At 40.7% G+C, this 21036-nt stretch overlaps 1 protein-coding gene across 2 annotated transcripts in view; it reads right to left on the minus strand.

Moving 5' to 3' along the window:
- Positions 1-21036, minus strand: part of GALC (galactosylceramidase) — a 68468-nt gene that overhangs the window by 36175 nt on the left and 11257 nt on the right. Inside the window, exons 6-7 of one of the 2 annotated variants that reach the window (XM_050953267.1) lie at positions 20061-20099; positions 5523-5653 (exon numbers count right to left, since the gene is read on the minus strand). In XM_050953267.1, coding sequence (XP_050809224.1) covers positions 5523-5653; positions 20061-20099 — 170 coding nt within the window. The remainder of the gene's footprint in view (positions 1-5522; positions 5654-20060; positions 20100-21036) is intronic. The other variant, XM_050953268.1, reaches the window with a different exon arrangement.

Raw genomic sequence — 21036 nt, forward strand, 5'->3', positions numbered from 1 at the left:
TTATTCCATATCTCGGTGTGCACATTTTTTCCTGATATTCAGCATTAGTGCCCTAATACTTTTATCTCATTGCTGCTAATTATACCACCTTGTACCACCCTAAATAAATCCTCTCTTGGGTTTTTATGACTTTCACATACTTGTGGATTAATAATAATGCTTAGCACTGGGTATCTTCAAAGCCATGTACATAAAGTGAGATCTCCCCTTAGTCAAGCAATTTATGCTACGCTTGTACTCTTTCCTCAGAAACCAAACCTTTGGATTTTCAGCAAGTATGTTGTTAAAGCCAAAAGAAAAAGCATTGAAAGTTTGGAGCAGCTGCAATAAACTGAGGTTAAGTACAGAATATGATAGGAGCTCTGCTTATTTCTCTTTGACAGATCTTTCCTACTCCTAATGGAGATATTTGTTCTCATCAAAGATCTTTTGTGCTCACATTGGTTTGGTTACCACTGATTGACTAACGCAATTTCATCTTACAACTGTTTCAAAGGCTTTCTTTCAGGCAATAAGGGGCATTTTTAGTTTCCCCTCAGATAAAAAGTAACCAACAAGGAAGTCAACTTAACTACACGCTGAAACAAAAACCATAAATTCTATAGATAGAGGTCAGAGAAGGATCCTTAATATTAGTCTGATATAGAGGCAGGAGGAACCTTGCTGATCTGTGGGCAAGGGAAGGAAAGAAGAGTATGGACCACCTCTCAGTACAGTACGCATTCACATATAGCTTTACTAAGCTAATAAAGGCATAATACAGTGCTAATAAATATGCTGAATATTCATCTCTCTGCTGTTAGGTTTACTGTATACACATTCAACTCTTTTTGGTTTGGAAGCAAAAATGTAAGTGACTAAAATATTAACTTTGATGCTTCAGTGATTAGATGAAAAGCATAGTTTGTAGAGACAGATGTAAAGCAGAGAGGGAGTAAATGTGCACTTCTATGCCCCTCTCTCTTGAAGGCTCTCAAAATGCTTTACAAAACATTAATTATTACTCAGCACCCCTGGTAGATACTATCCACATTTCACAGAAGGGAGTGGGGCGGAGATGCAAAGTGAGTTGCTCAAGATCACGCAGGAATGCAGTAATAAAACACAAGTCTGCGTATTGGTTTTAATTACAAAGACCAAGGGGTGGGTGGGTGTAAGTGTAAAAATAAATAAGAGGTGGAATATGGAAACTGGATTAATCAAATAAAGGGAATGAGAGGAGAGCACTAAAAGTAAGGGAAGAAAATGGATAAGAGCAGATCAACAAAGCGTTAACGTTAAAGAAGTAGCTGAAACTGGGTCTTGCAAAAAGGGCAGAAAGATCATTTTCAGAACATATTTATGAGCAGCTTTGCTCCACTTCCAGCCCACATCCTGTCAGACACAACGCCCCCCCACCCCCCTCTGTTCCGTTAGCTTGTGCTTAAGTGGAACAGTCTCACCAAAAGTGAGTGGGTCATTTCCCCCCCACCCGCCTAGATGCCAGTGAATGAGCAATAATCATGAACTCTCTGCTCTTCAGACACTACCTGTACCTCAGGTGCTTTGGTTTCTTTTATTAAGATCTAAAGGACTCCACATAGAATAGGCCACACTCAAGCCTCATTACCCCATAGGCAGGAGCAGCGCCAGGGTTTTTGGCGCCCTAGACAGGGGTCCTTCCGCACTCCCGTTCGGCGGCAATTCTGCAGCAGAGGGGGGGCCTTCCGTGCTCCCGGTCTTCAGGGCACTTCAGTGGCAGGTCCCGGAGCGAGTGAAGGACCCACCACAGAACTGCCACCGAAGACTTGGAGCGTGGAAGGATGCCCCGCTGCAGAATTGCCGACGAAGACATGGAGCATGGAAGGACTCCCAGCCACCGAATTGCCACCGAGGGCCGCAAAATGCCACCCTCCCAAATCCTGGCACCCTAGGCAACCGCCTAGGTCACCTAAATGGAAGCGCCGGCCCTGCCCATAGGCTGACTTTTTATAGTGACAGTAATTAGCTGATTCACTCACACTGCCAAGCATCAGTTTTTAAAGAGTACATTTTTAAACATCTAAATAAGCATTCACCATCAATAAGAATTCACCATCAGAAAAACTTATAGCCCTTCAATATGCCCTCAGTCTGCTGAATCCATCACTACTGTAAAACTTATGAGGACACTAGACTGGGTTGCAATCTTCTTTTAAGTTATCCTTTCCGCCTAAGCAACTCAGCTACATTGACCTGACAAATAAGGAATATGGCACACAGCAAGAGGTGCATTGTGGAAAAGAACAAGTTCCTTTCACAGAGAGCAAAAGGCCAGATTCTTCACATCTGCCAGCTTCCTCAGGAGAGCAAGCTGTTCCCATCTCTTCTGCAGATTTTCCAACAGCCTTAGAGCTAGAACAGCTGGTTCCTATGCCACCCCCACCACCCCGAGCATGCTCCAACACAGGGGACATGGCCACAGCATACTGCTCTGCAGATACTCCTAGCTAGCAGACCGGTGTGTGGTGGGGCTTAGTGCTGTGGAGTGTATAAAACTAGTTAAAGCAGTGGTCTCCAAACTTTTCAGTCGCACCTCCCCTTACCCGTGTCTGTGCACACACCCCGAAGCCAGGGCTGGATGGGGTGCCACAGCTCCTGGGAGGAGAGGTAAGAAGAGCACAGACGGGTAAGGGGGCCGAGGCTGGGGCCACAGCCAGGGGCCAGGAGTGGAAGCCATGGCCAGGCCATGGTCGGAGGCCCAGGCTGGGGCCAGAAGCAGAGCCAGAGCAGAGCTGGAGGCAAAGCAGGCTGGGTGGTGCTTCCTCCCTGACCCTTATGGAGGCTGGCCCAGGTCCTGCTGTGCCCCCGCTCTGTCTCAGGGGGCCACACCTCAAAGTTTGGGGACCACTAGGTTAAAGTGTTAGAACATCATAATTGGTTCCCTGATATATCTCCTCCTTCCCAGCTTCTCCCTATCTCTGGATAGCTGCAGAGAATTTGAGCCCTACAGGCTAAAGTTAGGAGTGATCCGTATATAGCTGGGATGCTTCAACAGAATAGATAAGATTTTAGGACTTATTTTACAAGAGCAAAGAACTAGAGACACCTTAACAGGGAAGCTGTTCCAAACATATGGAAGAAGAGGAAATATAGTAGCAGGAGTGGGCAATGGAGGGAAAGAGAGAAGCTTGGATGGAGAGCAGGTAGTGAGAGGTAGATAGGAATGGAGTTCCAGAGAATTCTGAATGTAAGCTCAAATGTTAGCTCAATGCCAAAGAGAAAAGGGCACTGCAAAATTCCACTAAGGGGAGAGATGGTAAGAATTGTTTGAAGATATTATTTTAGCAGACGCATTGTAGAAGGAATGGAAAGTATGCGGAGGGAAGAGATAGGACAAGGCCAGTGCATAGGATGTAGGACAATGGGAAATTAACAAGCCAGCATGAAGTACTGGCAGAAGGAATGAGTTTTGAAAAGGCTACACAGAAGTAAAACAGATTGTTACTAATGGCATCATGTTTTTAATGAAGGAGGGAAACTGCTCTTGATTTTGATATTCATTCCCCATTCCACAGCCACTGGCTAAGTAGTATTTTCATTGCCCCCTTCCATAAAAAAAACAAAAAAACAAAAAACACACCACTTTCAGACAAGAAGGAGCAATGTTTTGAGTGCTGCATTTTTCAAGAAACACTGGGACAATCTTTTTGCTCTGTGTTTGCACAGTGCCTAGCACAATGGGGTCATGGATCCATGACCAAGGTACCTAAATTCTACTATAATACATGTCTATATATTAGCAAGCATTTTAACATTAAATATATCTTTGTATAGTAGGCCATGGACTAGTAGCACTCCCATATAAAAACAGTCTTGTGAGTGGCAGAAGTTTTGCATGAGAGAACTAAATTAAATCCCAGTTAGAGCAACAAGGTAAAAAAAAATAAATCATTGTTAGGAAACAAATTTCTCATAGCAGAAGGTGGAACTAACAGTAATCTACAGTGAACAAAAATTAAACTAGATTTTTCAGATACACTATTTATGCTGCTTGCCTTTTGCACTTCTCACTATTGGACAGAAAATTGACTAGCTTATTTTACTTTTTGACTTCCATGCACTAAGACAATATTGTGATATGCAGGCTGCAAAACATTGCTAGGGAATATTTAGTCATAAAATAGTCTGAAAAATTCTATTCTGAGGAGGCTTTACAAAATTGGCTTATTTGCACAAAACCTGAAGTCTTAATTATGCAGTATCATCCCTGTGAGAAAGTTTAACTAGGATAATAGTCTTTTTTTTGTTTCTTACCACCCTCCAACTTTCTCATCTTGATTATCTAATCCACTTTAACCCAACCTAGATAGAAGTGCTAGGAAAGCGGACTTTCCTGAAATGATGTACTGTATTTATTCAACCTTATATACTCTCAGAACAACAAGTTTGTTAACATGAGCCTCAAGCTGCCAATTCCACCCACAGCCACTTTCACAATAATGTATTTTAAATTCATAGCTACTAAGAAACATTTGATGCCTTTATTTCCAAAGACACTGTATTAAAAACAGAGTTATTTGTCTTCTAGGAATGGCAGCTTGAGTAAGTCAACAGTAACATCAAGCTTAAAAAGAAAAGGCACTGCCAGAGGTTCCTAGTAAGATGAACACATGCTGACAATTTTAACCCTTTTTACAGTAGTTTTACATCTTCACTTATTAGATGATTCATAGATACTAAGGCCAGAAGGAACCATTGTGATAATCTAGTCTGACTGCCTGTACAGCCTAGGCCATAGAACTTCCCCCGTCCTCCAAATATCCTAGAGTGTATCTTTGCCAGTGCTGGAGAATAAATACAGGTCTGTAGTTAATTTTAATTTTCTGCTTCTGAGACAATACATTGGTGTCCATTGAAACTCAACTAGAAAAACCATGTCTTCCCATCCGATGGTTGTATCGGCCTCCACATGAACAAACCCTGCCTTCCTAACCTAAACCAGTAACGAGACTCAGATTAATTGAATCAAGCATTGCTAGTTGAATCACAGATGAAGTCATAAGGCTCAATTCACCCTATAGTCTATGACAGTTTTTGCCAACGTAGACCCTAGGGGAAACCAGTCATAGCAGAATATTTGAAAGAGGGCAGCGTCAAAGCATGTTTTGTGCACCAACTGTAGGAGTTCCAAGCATCCCCAAAATAGGCAGGGCTGGGCAGAGAGGGGGCCTGGGTCTATAACTGAATTGATTTGGCAAGCAAGTGCCAGCAGATTTTAAGGCTAAGTCCGCTCAGGTGGAATTTGAAAGGAACCAGGCTAGAACACAAAGCTCTAATGATCGCCTCCCTACAACTGACAAAGTACATTATTTAGCAAGAAAGGTTAAGGTATCAAACCTTTGGTGAGCACTGAGCAAAGCCAAAGCTCCCAGCAAACGCTACCTCTTAAGTTATATACGAGCAACCAGTGGAAATACATGATCAGAGCAGGTTACTAAGAAAGCAGCTTCATTTAAAAAAAAAAAAAAAAAAAAAAAAAAAAAAAAAAAAAAGTGACTTACCCTATGATATCGACCACTTGATGGAGCTCACAGTCGAACATCATGAAAAAGGAAATTGGCTCCCACATGTTATCACTAGCTATGATCCTCACCCGCTGCAGACCTTGTTTATCCAAGGTGTACCTTAATAGCTTTTTTAAGTGGAAGGAGAGAAAAAAAATTGTGTCAAACTGTCACAAATTCAGGTTTGGAACAGGTTACCAAATGAACATTTTACAATTTTTAAAAAAATTATCTTCTTCTTACACTTCAATACAGAACAGTTATGTCAAGAATATACTCAGCAAAAAGTGTCAATCATAAGCCGGCGATCAAAATGGACAAAATGTTGTTCTAACACTTTCTGTCAAGCCCCAAAGTTCAGTTAGTCCCAGACTGCACAGTACATGAGAGGTAGGGAAAATGAAAAACATTTGATTCTCATTATCTACACTCTGCATGTATGTAAGAAAAAGTTAGACAAGGCAAAGCCAACTACATTTCATGAGAGACAATCTATTTGCAGATCAGTGACTTACAAAATGTCAGTAGTTTGATAGTCTGGGTGTGAAGTTACAAGAAATACATACAGAAAAACATGGACAAGTCTGATCCAGAAGGTATATACAACATTTCTGAACATAAAGCAAATATTTCATAATCAAAACACAATGAAGAACAACAGCATCTCCAGCTGACTGTTTCAATTTAAAACTGAAGCTACAGAACATAGATAAGGTTTACAGTCCATGTTGGGGGTATGGGAGGAATTACTCTTATGGAAGTTTTTGTTTCAGAAACAAAGCAAGCTGCTTTCAGACAATACTGTATTTGTTAAAGTCATTCAGATGTCTAAGAATAAGTACTTTCCAGGACATTCTATTGTTTACATGATACACACGTAAGACTTGCTGCCTTCAAAATACCATTAACATCATATTAGAGTCAAGAAAACAAAAACGCCAAATAAGGAAAATCTAAAAGCAGAGGTTTCTCCTGCAACATTAGTTCGCCCACTGTGCATAGCATCTATTTTGTGGTACATATTAATCATCATGACAGGACTAACGTTTGACAAGAAAAACAGCAATAGAAAATGCTACACGCAGAGGGCCAAAGACAGCTCAGTTACTTCTTTGTAAAGATCAAAATCTGAACCAGTCTACCACAGGACACAGCTAACAGCAGAGAATATCAGTTTAAGATTTCCTGACTGTTCAGTTCTTATTTTCGCAGCCTTAATGTGATATCATTGCTTCTCATGCACATCATAAAACTAGCAAAGTAGAATGTTGAACACTACAATCTCCTGAATTGGCTTCCTTCAAACGTGGATTATTTTATGTCTCAACATAAAATATAAATAAACCCAGATTGAACTGTCTACCCTCTGTTCTCTTTGAGCTATGCAAACATGAAAATTCTGATTTACAGGAAAGGCTGCATGGTGCAGAAAAGAAAACAAGAATTCATTGTTCTATCCCAGCTCTACCAATGATTCAGCATGTGATTTTGGGCAAGTAATTTCACTTCTGTCTGAGTTTCTCCTACTGTAGCAGGGATAGTAATAGCTGTCTACCTCACAGAAAGAAAGGCAGCAATTAGCTAGACATCTTCAGACTAGACATGGCCTTTGAGATCATTATTAAGAAGTACTATCTTGGATATACCATCACATCATACAAGCAGAAGTCAGAGCTTCCCTTTTTTCCAGGAGGGCCATTCAATTATAAGTCATTCTCAAAGACTCTTGGTTCCCATTAAATTGCAAACTATATTCAGTGAAAGACTACTATCATTAACAAACCAAGTTACTATGATCATAGCTAAAATCTCTCCTCAACAGCAACTTCTTTTTCTCACTGATGATAGATCATACCATGATCATTAGGTGACTTGTGTCTTCTGAGAGAAGAACAGAAACTGAAGCATCATTATCTACCCTACAGAACACCAAGGGCCTTGGGGTGTTGCCATTGACTTCTAAGAGGCAGGCTTAATTGTGCATGGATTTCAAAAGAGCATGATCATCACAGACCATAATTTGAGCCAACACTTTTTAAAAATCAGATTGGAGACAAGAGAGCTATTACTTGTCATTAAAAAAGTTTTTATTTCCTCATACTTATTCACACTGGCCAATGGGCAACATTTAAAATTAACTCTTAGTTACAAAAAAACACAATTCAGTTTATCTACATTTCTTATTCTCACTGTATCTACTGATAGAACAAGAATCAGAAGAGACATCCTAGAATGCCCTCAACGTTTTATATTTGTGTTATTAGCATATGAAGCAGAGGCTTCCTGTTGAGTGAGTTTGCCCTTTGGAAAGCATAGCAAAAAAATTGAGCCTGAGACATGTTGTAAGAGACAGCTGAAAAAAACAGTACCTTTGATTTTTGTGGGGATTATACATTCGGATATAAAACTAAGCATCTCAACAAATAAAAGTTTTCCAAAGAGAAAAGACTTAATGTGCTATTAGAGATGGATAACTCTGCAGAACATCTAAGGTATGAAGTGGAGACAAAACTATAGGTCACATCATTCTGCACTTACGTGTATCAAGAAAACCACTCCAACCAAAGGATAAAGTTGGTATTTATGGAGTGGCAACAGTTCAGTAACACTGGGACCTAAATGGCAACTATAAAGTCCTAAACTCCATTCCACACACTAGTATTCAACAAGAGCAGAGAGACCCCTCATCACATAACCTAACACTAATATGCTTTAGCTTCTTGCAGTGGTGGAGGGAAGGGGGGAACTTAACAGAAAAAGAAGGATTGGGTCTGAGAATGAGACATGAGAAGTACTGTAGGCAGAACGGACTCATACAGGATCCTGAAGGAAAGTACAAGATGCTTGATTCAAGTGTGAGTGAGGGCAGTGAAAGAACTCACAGAGCAAACATGGCATTGGAAAGGACAATTATTTCATAAATCTTAAAAGCCAGAAGAGATCTTTCTAAGCATCTAGTCTGTCATCCTACATAAAACAGGATATAGATCTGATCCCATTATTCCATTTCAGCATGAAAAGGTGGATGTGTAATAGGGCTGGTCAGAGGAGGAGATTACAGAAGGTGAAAGATGGCTAAGGAATAATAAGGATTTTAGGGGACAGAAGAGGAAAGGACAGAATATAGAAATGCAAAGAATGAAGCAGATTTGGCTAGAGAAACTGGACATGGGGAGAGATGTAGAGATTAGCTGAAAGACAAGACACTGAGAAGACTGTAGGACATAAAAACCCACCCTACTGGCACTCTTGTTGACAGCGTCAAACAGAGGCCAAAGATTTAATAAGCTTAAGACTGAACTACTCTCCATATAGCCTCAATCAGAAGTTAAGCCTATTGGTGAGTCATAATCTAAAATTTGTATGGTCTCTGCTTATCTTGTTGATACACAGAGGACTTCAGTTTCCAAATGTTAATCCAGAAAGTTTCATAAACAAAGTCACATCTAAAAGTAAAAAATATCATTTGAAAGTCACAGTGCTTTAGATTTAGAAGTTTTACCTACACTATACAACAACTAACTCCATGTTGAATATTCTCAGATTACATTTTTAAAGCACCATCTCCCGGACAGTTAACATTCAGAAGCTCAATATGTCAGAATGTTACTTTCTTTATAAAATCCTGCTTTAAAGAATGCTCACCCACAACTATAGCACTGAGGTTCTCTCCTTTTCCTTCTACAAGCTAAAGTGTTCCAGAAATACCATTCGCATCTATACCACCAACTGTGTCCCTATTTAGCACATGTCTAAAAACAAAGCTTTTCTTCTCAACAGTGCTAATATCTCAGTTTTGATTATCGGGACCTCTTACTATAATGGTGCATTAGAAATTGTAACTCCTGTACTGTACATGTATGTTATAAGAATTAAGAACAGAGTTACCCCTAAATCCTAAAGAATGTGCATAGCACACTAAAAACCAGAAACATAGCTCTGTCACGATAAGCTTACCTAGACACAGAACAGCAAGGGATAAGAAACAAAAAGGGGTGTGGGAAGGACAAGAGTGACAACGTAGAAGGTCAGGAGAATGTATTATATGCAAACAAGTCTTGATCAAGTTTATTTGCATTGTGCACATATTGTAGGCCTTTCAAATGCATTAGTGAAATTTAGTAGTTGAGGAAGCAAAGATCAGCAAGAAAACAGGAACAGTGGAATGGTGTCAAGCTAGCTGACAGAAGCAAGCTGCAAGTAAGGAGCAGGGCGGATTGATTTAAATCAAGGCAATTTAAATCACCAACTGGAAAGCCTCGGTTTAAATTATCAACTTTAATCAACTTTTCATTCATACTTCAGTTACTTTCTTTAAAAAAGAGGTGCACTCATTGGTTAATATAACCATTAATATGTATTGATTTAAAAGTAAATACAGCATTTACACTAGACTTGGCACACCTTTTTGCTACTTAAGAAAGTACACTATAACTACGTATATTTAAGCAATTCTATAGTTTAATATTTTCAGATTCTTTATTAATTGTACATATTTATTAGGTTAGAAAATGGTGAATGATATATTGTTATTTACTGGATAATTAACTTTTTACTCATGATTTGTGTCAAGCTGCATTAGGATGGTACCTGGAATTTAAAACAAACACCCAAAGTAGCACATTATTTTTATTACACAAAACAACCTTAAATGTTTTGGGTACATAAACTTCTCTCATCAAAAAATGTTTCACATTTACAACTAAATTAAGATAAAGTTTAGGCCAGTGGTTCCCAACCTGTGGGCTGCTTGCAGCCTAATCAGCACAGAGCCACAGCCCATGACATCCTCAGGGCCGTATAGCTAGTACTGGATGCAGCCCACAATGATAATTAGATTGAGAACCACTGGTTTAGGTCTTAACATATTTTGTATTAAATTCAGATTTAATTTTAAACAAGTTTATTTTTAAAAGAAAAATAATTTAAACAAAAGCAAAAACGTCCAATTAAAATTTTTAAAATTCTGATTTTTTTTAAATCACTGATTTTTATCCACATTTGAGGGATTTGAGCAAAGTGTCAAAGCATGGCATGAAATAAGTAAGGCTCAGCCTCTTGTGAGAAGATAATCAAAGGAATGTTGTACGGCTAACAAAGCACAAAGTAAAAGTACAAATTCAACTTAATCTGGAATGGATCCCAAACTCCAAATTTAGACTTTTTTTTAAAAAGGAGTTTCTGACTTTTCAGAGGTGCAGGGAGATTGTTAGCTGGCCCCCAACATTCTCTAAAGTTTCCTTTTGCTCCCACACTTACCCTACTATCTGCATCATCAAGATAGGGATCACTTATGAAATGAAATGTCCCAATCTGCATCTGCAGCGACGATACCAAGGTTCTTTAAACCCACTCTGTCCAAAGTATGGCAAAGTATCTTATTAAGAGATAATACACTCGAAGTATAGCTTTCATCAACCAGCTATCATGACAATATAAATCTGAAAGATTACTGTAATTATATACGCTGTAGAATAAAATATTGGGATTATTGCTTTCCAGGTAAGATGCACCAACAATAGGTGGCTCTCATATAAAAGGGGAAATTACATGTGAACAGTAACACAATCGTTACCTTCAAAGTTCAAACAACCATTACTCCAAATGGGCGCTTCTCCAGTGGTAAAGTCTCCTCAATGCCTTGTTCTCTCTCTCTCTCTCTCTCTCTCTCTCTCTCTCCACATACACCTGAATATGTATGCTATGCCCAGTGATCCTTGAGTGTATTGAGTCAGTATACTAACTGCCATGGATATTAGAATTTATCTAAAGAATCAGTGAATGCAGCAGATTAATCATACAATGAAGTTTAGAGCTGGAAACACCATAATAAATGTGGAAATGAAAGCTGTTCATGCCCTTATTCTGGGGTCTGGATAAAGGAAACAGAGTTTGAAATTTAGAAATGGAAAAGATTTGTATTGTCATTTAGTCTTCCTATGAGTGTAGGATTACTACCCACAGAACACTTTCTAGTGCACTGTGTTTCAAGAGTTGGTACTTCTACCACTTCCTTTAGGAAATTATTCTACAGAATAAAAAGACATATCAATTAGTTTTTCCCCAATATTTAGCTTACATTCTCTCCAATTTTAGTCCATTATTCCCAACGAATTATATCCTCTGTTACCTACTTAAGTAATCTGCCATTCTCTCCTCAGTGTTTAAACATACTAATATCTACCAATATTTTAAGGGTTTGGATACTTTCTAGTAGCTTGGTCTTTTTTCACATCTCCTCAAGCCTTCAGCTAGACTATAAAGTACTCTGGGCAGGATCCTTTGCCAATCATTTATCTGCAGTTGCTAGGAGAAATAATGTTATAGAAAAAACATCCCTCCAGTATCTTAATACTTTTTGATGCTCATCTCCAAACTCTCTTCAGTCTGTCACTAGCCTTCTGGTAACAAGATGCCCAGAATGTGTCACAAACAATATTCCAGTGGCAGTTAAACCAAGATCGTATAGTGGAATTATCCTCCCTTTTGGTTTTACCAATTCAGCCAGAAACTGCACAACTTATTTTCTTTGGTTTAGAGAAGCTATGGATCTGACCCAGTAGCCTAGTAACACAAAGTTTAGGACTGAGATGTGCCCTTATTCTCAGGTGGCATGGAGGTGTACTATAGAAACAGTACATATACTGGTTCATGGGAGACTCCTTCCGCTCACTTGAAGATTAGTTTATATAAGCTCTTTAAAAAATTTCTTGCAAAATCTTATGGACAGGTAAAGTGGAGAATAACTGGAGTAAAACAGTAGTATGTGGGGATATTTCTTCTTTATCCACAGAAGAAGCTGCAATATTCCTGGGATTACACAGCAAAACAAGTCCAAGCCTAAAAATACAAATAGCTGATAAGCAACTAGCCCCAAAATATAAAAACTATCAGTAACTAGTCTGTCAGTGAGAAAGATCATGACTCATTCAAGAGCTTGGAACAGTATTATGGATGACCAGTGTTTACAGAACAGATGGACCTTCACTAAAACAAATTCACACAACTGTAGAATAACTTTCTGCCAATGATTCCAAAGTAAATCTTCCTAAAATTCTGGGTTTGTCTCCTTTTCTAAACATAGGGAAGTAATTCAATTAGATTAACTAATCTAACTTCACATGTTAAAAAATGAGCATAATGAAACATTAAGCAATTCTAATCAAACTGATCTGCACTGTATCTAACCAAGGTTTCAAACACAAAGGATATTAGACCAAAAGCAATAATATGTATCCAGTAAGTGTTTTAACAGGCAAGAGCACAACTGTGAGTTCACACACGTCACATATTTTCCACGTGATCAGGAATGCAAGGTGGGTGCTCTAGCAGCAGGGGTGCCAGAACAATTTTTATATTGGGGGTGCTGAGAGCCATTGAACCAAACTCTGAACCCTGTATATCAGGGATGGCAACCTTTGGCAAGCAGCCCATCAGGGAAATCCACTGGCAGGCCGGGACGGTTTGTTTACCTGCAGCGTCCGCAGGTTCAGCCAATCACAGCTCCCACTGGGCGTGGTTTGCCATTCCAGGCCAATAAGGACTGCGGGAAGCGGTGGCCAGCACATTACTCGGCCCACACCGCTTCCCACAGCCCGCATTGGCCTGGAACAGCGAACCGCAGCCAATGGGAGCTGCAACTGGCCGAACCTGCAGATAAACAAACTGTGCCAGCCTGCCAGTGGATTTCCCTGACGGGCCGTGTGCCAAAGTGTACATCTTGCTGTACATAATGGAAACCACTTCAAGTCGGGGGTGCAGCAGCATCCCCCACAATCCCTAGTTCCAGCACCTTTGTCTACCAGTGTCTGTTTGGCATTTCTAAGGTGACAAACCAAAGACCATTCTCAAACCTGCCAGTCAATCATTCTTCAACATTGCTGTCGTACTTACTGTGGTCTCAATTCTGCATTCATTGATGTCAAAACTCCCATTGACTTTAAAGGGTGCAGGATCAGGCCTTGAAAGAGTTTTCAGTGAATAGTACATCTATGGAAAAGTCCTATGCAATTTAATAGGGGTGAAGCCAACAGGGTTCTACATAGGTTTTTAGGGTAACTTCTAGAATTTAACAAAATAATAAATCCTTTTTTCTAGGTGGTTTGAACCATACTATATAGTTCTATAGCAGGGATACAAGTCTTATAACATTGTCTGAGACGGTTAAAAAGCAAGAAAAGTTACAGAATTTAATGGAAAATAGGACTTATCCTCAAGAGTAGAAAACATTTTCCAAAAGCATTTTTTGAACTTGTAATCAGGAGTTTTCATGCCAGAAACCTGATTCTACAGTTTACACTCCTAATTAGAATTATTCATTCCTCAGCTTACAGAAGTTGTTGATAAGATGTACTCAGTTTTAGATAAGAAAAAAAAATAGTTTTTCCTGGCTAATACAACGTGTGGAGTACATGGAGTATAGTGTGATACAGGTTTTATCCGCATGAATCAGGTGAGGCTGCATTACTCACAAGAGCAAAAGCCATAAGAGAGGTCACTCCAAGTTCACGTCGATAAATCTTTAACAGCATATCACACAGTCACCTATTCTGAATGTGCTACACATGTTATAGGAAAAAAATGTTTTGAAAATTGAGATGTTTTTAATCCCTCCAAATGTAAATCCAGACTCCATTAGCAACTGCATTCCTTCTGAGCTCTGCACAGCTGAAATAGAAAATGACTACATATAATATTGCACATTTAAAAGTCAGATGTCAGGTCTTTCATGGGCTAGCATAAGCACTAGGAATCTTCTTTAATAATTGGTACAGCACTTCCATTTCTAGCCCTGAATTGTTATTGCAAGATACCAGATCAAAAACCTCTTAACTCAACAAGGATGGAATATTACCAATTCAGTGGTGTAATTATTTTCAGTAGGAGGAAGGGAGTGAAGCCAGAAGAATACTATTTCAGTGACAACTGGACTTTTAAATATGATAGCTGATTTAATGACATGTCTACAATGCCCAGAAGTTCAGACTCAGGGGGATGTGAATAGAAGTGCACACCAACCTGTGCTGTAACTTCCCCATGTAGATGCTGTGAGTGTAAATTTAAAGGTCGAAGATGCTGATTTGAAACATCAGAATAAGTATCAGGGACACAGAATGGTGGGCAAAACAAGTAGCATGATAAATATAACGTATCACATGATATCACCATGTGTGAACATCATATATTCCTTACGGAAAATATGTCAGTAATCCTGTTTTTCGTAACTACTTATCCCAGAGGTTGTTAAATCTCTAAAAAAAATTTTTAAATATATGAGTTAGTGTCCTGCCTCTTTACTTTTGTTTTCTACTTAACAATATAAGAAGCAGTAACAAACTAAGGAGGGAAGATGAATACTTCAAAACACGCTTAGCAAGATCATAGAGAATTTAAATTTATACTAACAGACTTCCAAATTTCCTGTTATGGCTAGCATGATGACAATGAAATATTTTTCAAATGGCTGACAAGCAAACAGAAGCATTGTAAGACAGGTGCAACACCACACTGAAGAGAGGGAGCAGATTTCTTGAGTGATAAGCAGCTGAACTCCTAGAGCTAATTTTTTGCTTATCACTCAGAAAAAATCTACTCCCAATTCAGCAGCTTTTTTCCCAAAGCTAGAAGGAAGGAATGCAATGTCATTGTCATTGTCCCACAGTTTGCCCCACACACTCAGTATCCCTCCAGGTCAATGGTTTAAGGCAAACCAAGTGAACAGGGTGAGGAGGCCCTCAGATGGCAATAGGCGGGACTCAGCTTGTAAGTAGGTAGAGAGTCACTGCCAACAAATTGCACACACAGCCAAGAAAATGCTTTAAAGAATCGGAGGACAAATTAATGTTGTTAAGTGATCAGGTAAGGTAGATTTTTGTGAAAATAAAAACATTGTTCCGCTCGGCACACCATCTCTATTGAGGGTTCAGTTCCACAGGCTTTTCCAATCAAGCAGAACATCTGACCTATTTTTGGCTGTCAGTTACCTTTACCTATTTTATTTTCCATGTTACATGGGTTTTCCTGTTTCTGCTTGAGCACATGCCATTGTGAAAAGGAATGACTTCAGAGAGAGTACATACAGATTTCAAAGGGAATGCTGCTCTGCTGTTCTCCCAGGCTAATCCCACCTACTATAGAGGTGGTCCTTAAGAAAGCTTATGGTTTAAGGCAGTTGTTCTCAACGCATCGCCCATGGGCTGCATGCAGCCCAATTAGCCCACAGCTGAAGTCCAGCTGTGTGCTAAAAAAAATTCAAAATTTGCTGCTCTGGTCTGGCAGGTCTTGCTAAGGGGGAGACAGGGTCCTGCAGCCTGCACCAGCGCTCCTGCCAGCAGGAGGCTAGTGAGTGCAGCAGGGGGCAGGAGAGTGGGTCTGTGGATAGGTGGGGGGGCCTCTGGGAGCTAGGGGTTTACCCCAGGTTTTAGGTGGAGTTCCTTTCCTGGGCCCCCTTCTTGGGTCTTGGTTGCTGACCCCCTGGGCACTCCGCTCCTGGCCCAGCTGCTGGCTGAACAAGTGGTCCCGGCCCCACATTTTGGCGACGGGGTCCGGCTGTTTGGCCCACGCTCAGGGCTCCACTCCTGGCCCTGCTTTGGACAGGGGCACTGGGCATAGGGGACTGTAAGCAGTTTTAGGGTGGGGGATGCCATGGTTCTCTACCGGCAGCCCACAATGATAAACAGGTTGAGGACCACTGGTTTAAAGGATAATACCAACTGCATATCATGGGGAGAGATTCTGCCAACCTTATTTACTTTTAGGACTTCAGTAGGACTATTTTCAGTCAGGTACTATTCAAGGTGAGCAAGGCTGGCAGAATCTTGTCCAAAATCTGGAGGGTCTAGGAAGCCAAGCTACTAAAACAGTGACAGATCTAAACTGCAGCTGCATTAGTTTATTATGGCACATGGTAGGATTATGTCCTCTTCATAAAAGTTAAATACCCACTTGGAAGTAGAGACAAAATCCTCTCTTCTCCTGGCAGATCAGGCAAAATCCAGCATATAGGGACAAGAAACATTTGTCTAAGGAATGCTTTATCCAATCAGAGCCTATCCATAACCAATGAGGAGCTGCAAATGTAAGGCTAGTATATGGTACTATAAAAAATCCTCCTCCTCAATGGAGGACACTGTGCCGAAGGACTTAATCCCAACAGGTGCTCAGTATCCTCAACTCCTATTAAATTAAATGGCAGTGGATGGCACTCATCACCTCGCAGGATCATGCCCTTTGTTTTCAAGAGTGAGCAGTGCTCTGTTTAAGCCAACTCCAGCTCCTGAGCAAAGAGCAGATAGTTTCCTTTTTAAGGAGAGAGATGTTGACTTAAGTGATCTATCCTATTAGTGGGGACAGGTTTAGACTTAGTTAACTAAAATACTCTGTGGTTTCAGAGTAAACCGACAGCATTTTTCTAATGCTAGGTGTATGGGATAAACAAAATCTAGTTTCAGAAGAACTCGCATGTAGTTGGGCCAAGTTAAAAGTCAAATAATTCAATTGGCCACAAAGCTTTTCCCAGAAAACTGCCTCAAAGACTGCAAGTCTGTACGGCTGAATAGAGGTCTTTATTGCTGAAGTGCCAGGTTAGCTTTGCTTGGATTTAAAATTGTATGGCAAGCAACAGTGGAATGTGAAAAAGGGAACGTTTTCTGTATAACAGAAGAAAGTGAACACGAAGAACACAGAGAAATAAGTGTTAACTTTATGAACACAAGCAAATTTCTTAAGACATATGGAAGTCAAAAAATAACATTATTATAGAAACTGTGGGGGATTTTTTAAATTATCTATCCAATTGTTCAGGTCCAATATAGTGAATGAAACCCAACAATATTAAGATTAACCAATAATTATATTAGAACTATTGGCTTGACTCAGTTCTAATATAATCATGTGTAGAAAAAACTATAAAAACTCTATGGCAAACAAAGATCTATAGCAGTTCTATAATTAATAGAGTAATATAGTCTGGGATCCAATCCTTGTTCACATCTGTGGGAAACTCAATGTCACTCCATAGATAGTCCAATCCAGTATTAAAGAGAAAAATGAATTTTATTTCCTAAAGATTAAGATGCAACAAAAGAGAATTGAATTTAAGGTAGAAACCGTTTATCTGCCTTAATAAAATTCCACTTTCATGTTACATGCCCTACTGCACATCTTCTGTCAAGGGTAAGTGTTTTTGGTTTTGAATCACCATTAAGGCCTTGTCATGTGAAGGGCTGAGCTACTTTAACTTCCCTTTATTTTAATGGGTGTTGAAGAAGCTTGGCCTCTTGCAGAATTTATCTTTGAAAGTGGCAATGTAGTTCCCGTGATTAGGCATCACGGGTATTTGTGAGAAAACTTTCACTTCAACCATGACAAATAGAATTAAAAACATATACTCTGCGTTTCAGTAAGAACTTATAATTGGTAGCATGAGTTCTATGGTGGTAAGATAAAGGATGAGGTTATCATTCCCAGTGGAAGTTCTGTAGATTTTCAACTGGTTCCAGTTGGCAACTAGGTTTTAGAACATGCAACAAGTCTACTGGGCCACAGGCCCTTCGGTAGCAGCCAATAGAAATCAATAGTGACCACCCTGAAGGATCCTAATGGTGTCTACTGGAGTTTCCATTAGGGATGAGAGTTCCATATGTAACTTCCTCACATGAGGATTACCATCCACAATTTAAGGTGATACCATCCTGACTTCAAAGCAATTTTATTTCAGCCAACTAAATTTGAAGAGAGGGATCTGACCCTGAAGGCACTTCACGCCTGGAACCACTATGGGAGACAAAGGGAGTTCAGTGGGCAATGTATTTACAGGCAGAGCCCTGCAGCAGGACTGGGATCCTGCAGGACCCACTGCCATAATAGTGGGAGCAGGAAAAATGTACTTTGTTGTGGGTGGGATTGGGCGGGGGGGGGAAACAGACTGCAGTAATTTTCAGAAAAAACACTAAATCTCGTCAGTTTGTCATAAATAGAATTTCAGCAAAGTAAAGCAAATTTTTTTTAAATAAAAGGTTTTAATACACCTCTACCCCGATATAACGTGACCTGATATAAGGCGGGTTCGCATGCAAGGTGGTAAAGCTCCAACACGCTGCTCTGAGCAGCGTGTTAAGGGTGCCGGGACAGGCCGGGGCTGAGGGGTTCAATAAGGGGCAGAGGGTCTCGCAAGTGGTCAGGGGCTCCCCTCAGGTCTGGGGGGCAGGAGCTGTGGGAGGGCACTTTTGGGGCCCCACAGTCCCAGAGTGGCCCAAGGGATTAGCGGGGAGCCGGGAGCAGCCCGCTCTACTTCCCTTGCCCTGGCCTTGTCGCTCAGGGAGGTGACTTGGGGGGGAAGGGAACCCCCCCGCACTCACCAGCAGTGGCAGAAGCGGAGCAGCCCGGCCCCAGCCCGCTGCACTCCGCCAGCTCCCAGCCCGCTGCACTCCGCCAGCTCCCAGCCCGCTGCACTCCACTTCCCGCCGCAGGTGAGTATGGGGGGCATTCTTTCCCCGACCTCCTCGCACTCATCTGTGGCAGGAAGCGGAGCACGGCGGCTGGAAGGTGGCAGAGTGGAGCAGGCTGGGGCCATGTTGCTCCGTTTCCCGCTGCAGGTGAGTGTGGAGGGTGTCCTTTCCCCCAACCTCCCCACACTCACTGGCAGCGGGAAGCAGAGCAGCCCAACCCCAGCCAGCTCCACTTCCCGCCGCAGGTGAGTGCAAGGGGAGGGGGGCATCCTTTCACCAACCTCCCTGCACTCACCGGCAGCGGGAAGCGGAGCACCGTGGCTGGGAGGTGGTGGAGTAGTGTGGGCTGGGCCAGCCGGGCTGCTCTGCTTCTCACCACTGCCGGTGAGTGCCTGTCAGGGGAAGGGGAGGAGGGGGAGGATGGATAGAGGTCAGAGCAGTCATGGGACAGGGGTGTTGGGTGGGGTCCTTGGGGTGATTAGGGATGGGGGTCTCTGGAGGGGGCAGTCAGGGAACAAGGAATTGGGGGGCCAAAGCAAATTTGATATAACATGATCTCACCTATAACGTGGACCGCATTATATCAAGTTAGAGGTGTACTTATATTTAAGCGAGAGATTAATAGACGTCAACTCTCTTTCTAAACAGGAGAGAAAGTATTTTTACATGGTTTAAGCAAGATTTGTTTTATTCCTTTAGCGATAAAAATTGTGTCCAAATTTCGTTTATATATAAAACCAATCGTGGGGTTTTGGGGATTTTTTTAAGTGTAACATGGGGGAATCTGTCTCTTGCAGGATTTGTGGGATCTAAGGTTTCTGCAAGTGGGAATAGGATAATCAAGAAACAATGCAGGAGCTGGTGGGAGTGGGTATTGCAGGGCGAGATAGGAGTGGGATTAAAAATAGTCTCGCGCAGGGCTCTACTTGCAGAATTGGACCCTAACTCAGTCAAATTCAGAAGAGTTGATCAACCTACATACAACTGCCAAAAACACTTTATTTCTAAGTTTCAAAAGTCATGTACACATACTGATAAAATAAAGTAGCACTGTACATAAAATGAGAGAGATAAAATCATTACATACCTTGATATATTTGCTACTAAATGACTTTTCATTCCATATCTATAGAACAGAACATAGAAAGCAATTTCAAAAATAAATGTATTAGTCTGAACAGTAAAATTAATCACATCAATACAAAAAAGGAAAGTTTTAATCTGTAAAATTATACAGCCACTATTGTAACTGAATTCTGTGGTTTCAGATTCTTGTGTAAGGAGAGAGCAACTCCACTTGTTTTTGTTATTGGCTCTAAAGGCGGCAGCTTTAACTAAAGTTCAAAGGCCCCGAGACAGAACTACCATCTTCCTTCTGAAAAGGAATAACTTGCCTATTAGTAGGTTTCTACATTTACACAAGCCTCTGACTGCAGGTTTACACTTGCATGTTCTAACGTTACTGGACTGATTTCAAAAGTCTCATCAAAACACATGTATTGAAAAGGCTTCTGAAGTTCATCATATATTAAGACAACAATTGATGGTATCTAATCTGTACCACATGTGCTGCAAGACTAAAGGGAAGAAGAGGTGGCTATGAAACCGTTAAACAGCTTACTGGCAATAAGTTTCTCTTGCTCAATACAGTCTTCGCTATTTCCCCATTTTTAAGACACCATGACCAAAGAGTTCTACCACACAAAATATCACCAAGAGCATATGATTTTTTGAAATGAAGCTTCCACTTAGAAATACTTCTACCAACTTTATAAAGGTCAAACATTGTTTACTGTACAATATATAATGCTGAAGCCAAACACAGCATAACTCAAATAATTATGGAACATTTAGACACCAAGCGCTTCATGCTATTCTCAGGGAAGCGAATATTCCTAAGGCAAAACAGAAATAAAACTGCTCTTCAGAAGTATTGTCCTCATTTACTGACCATGGAGGATATAAAAATCTACCCAGGCAGCAAGGACTTAACAATATCCGGGATGGAAATAGCCTCCAGTAGAGGCAAACAAATCAGATAGCACATTCTCTGTACTGCTGAA

Source organism: Gopherus flavomarginatus, chromosome 5, assembly GCF_025201925.1.
Source record: "Gopherus flavomarginatus isolate rGopFla2 chromosome 5, rGopFla2.mat.asm, whole genome shotgun sequence".
Classification (NCBI taxonomy): domain Eukaryota; kingdom Metazoa; phylum Chordata; order Testudines; family Testudinidae; genus Gopherus; species Gopherus flavomarginatus.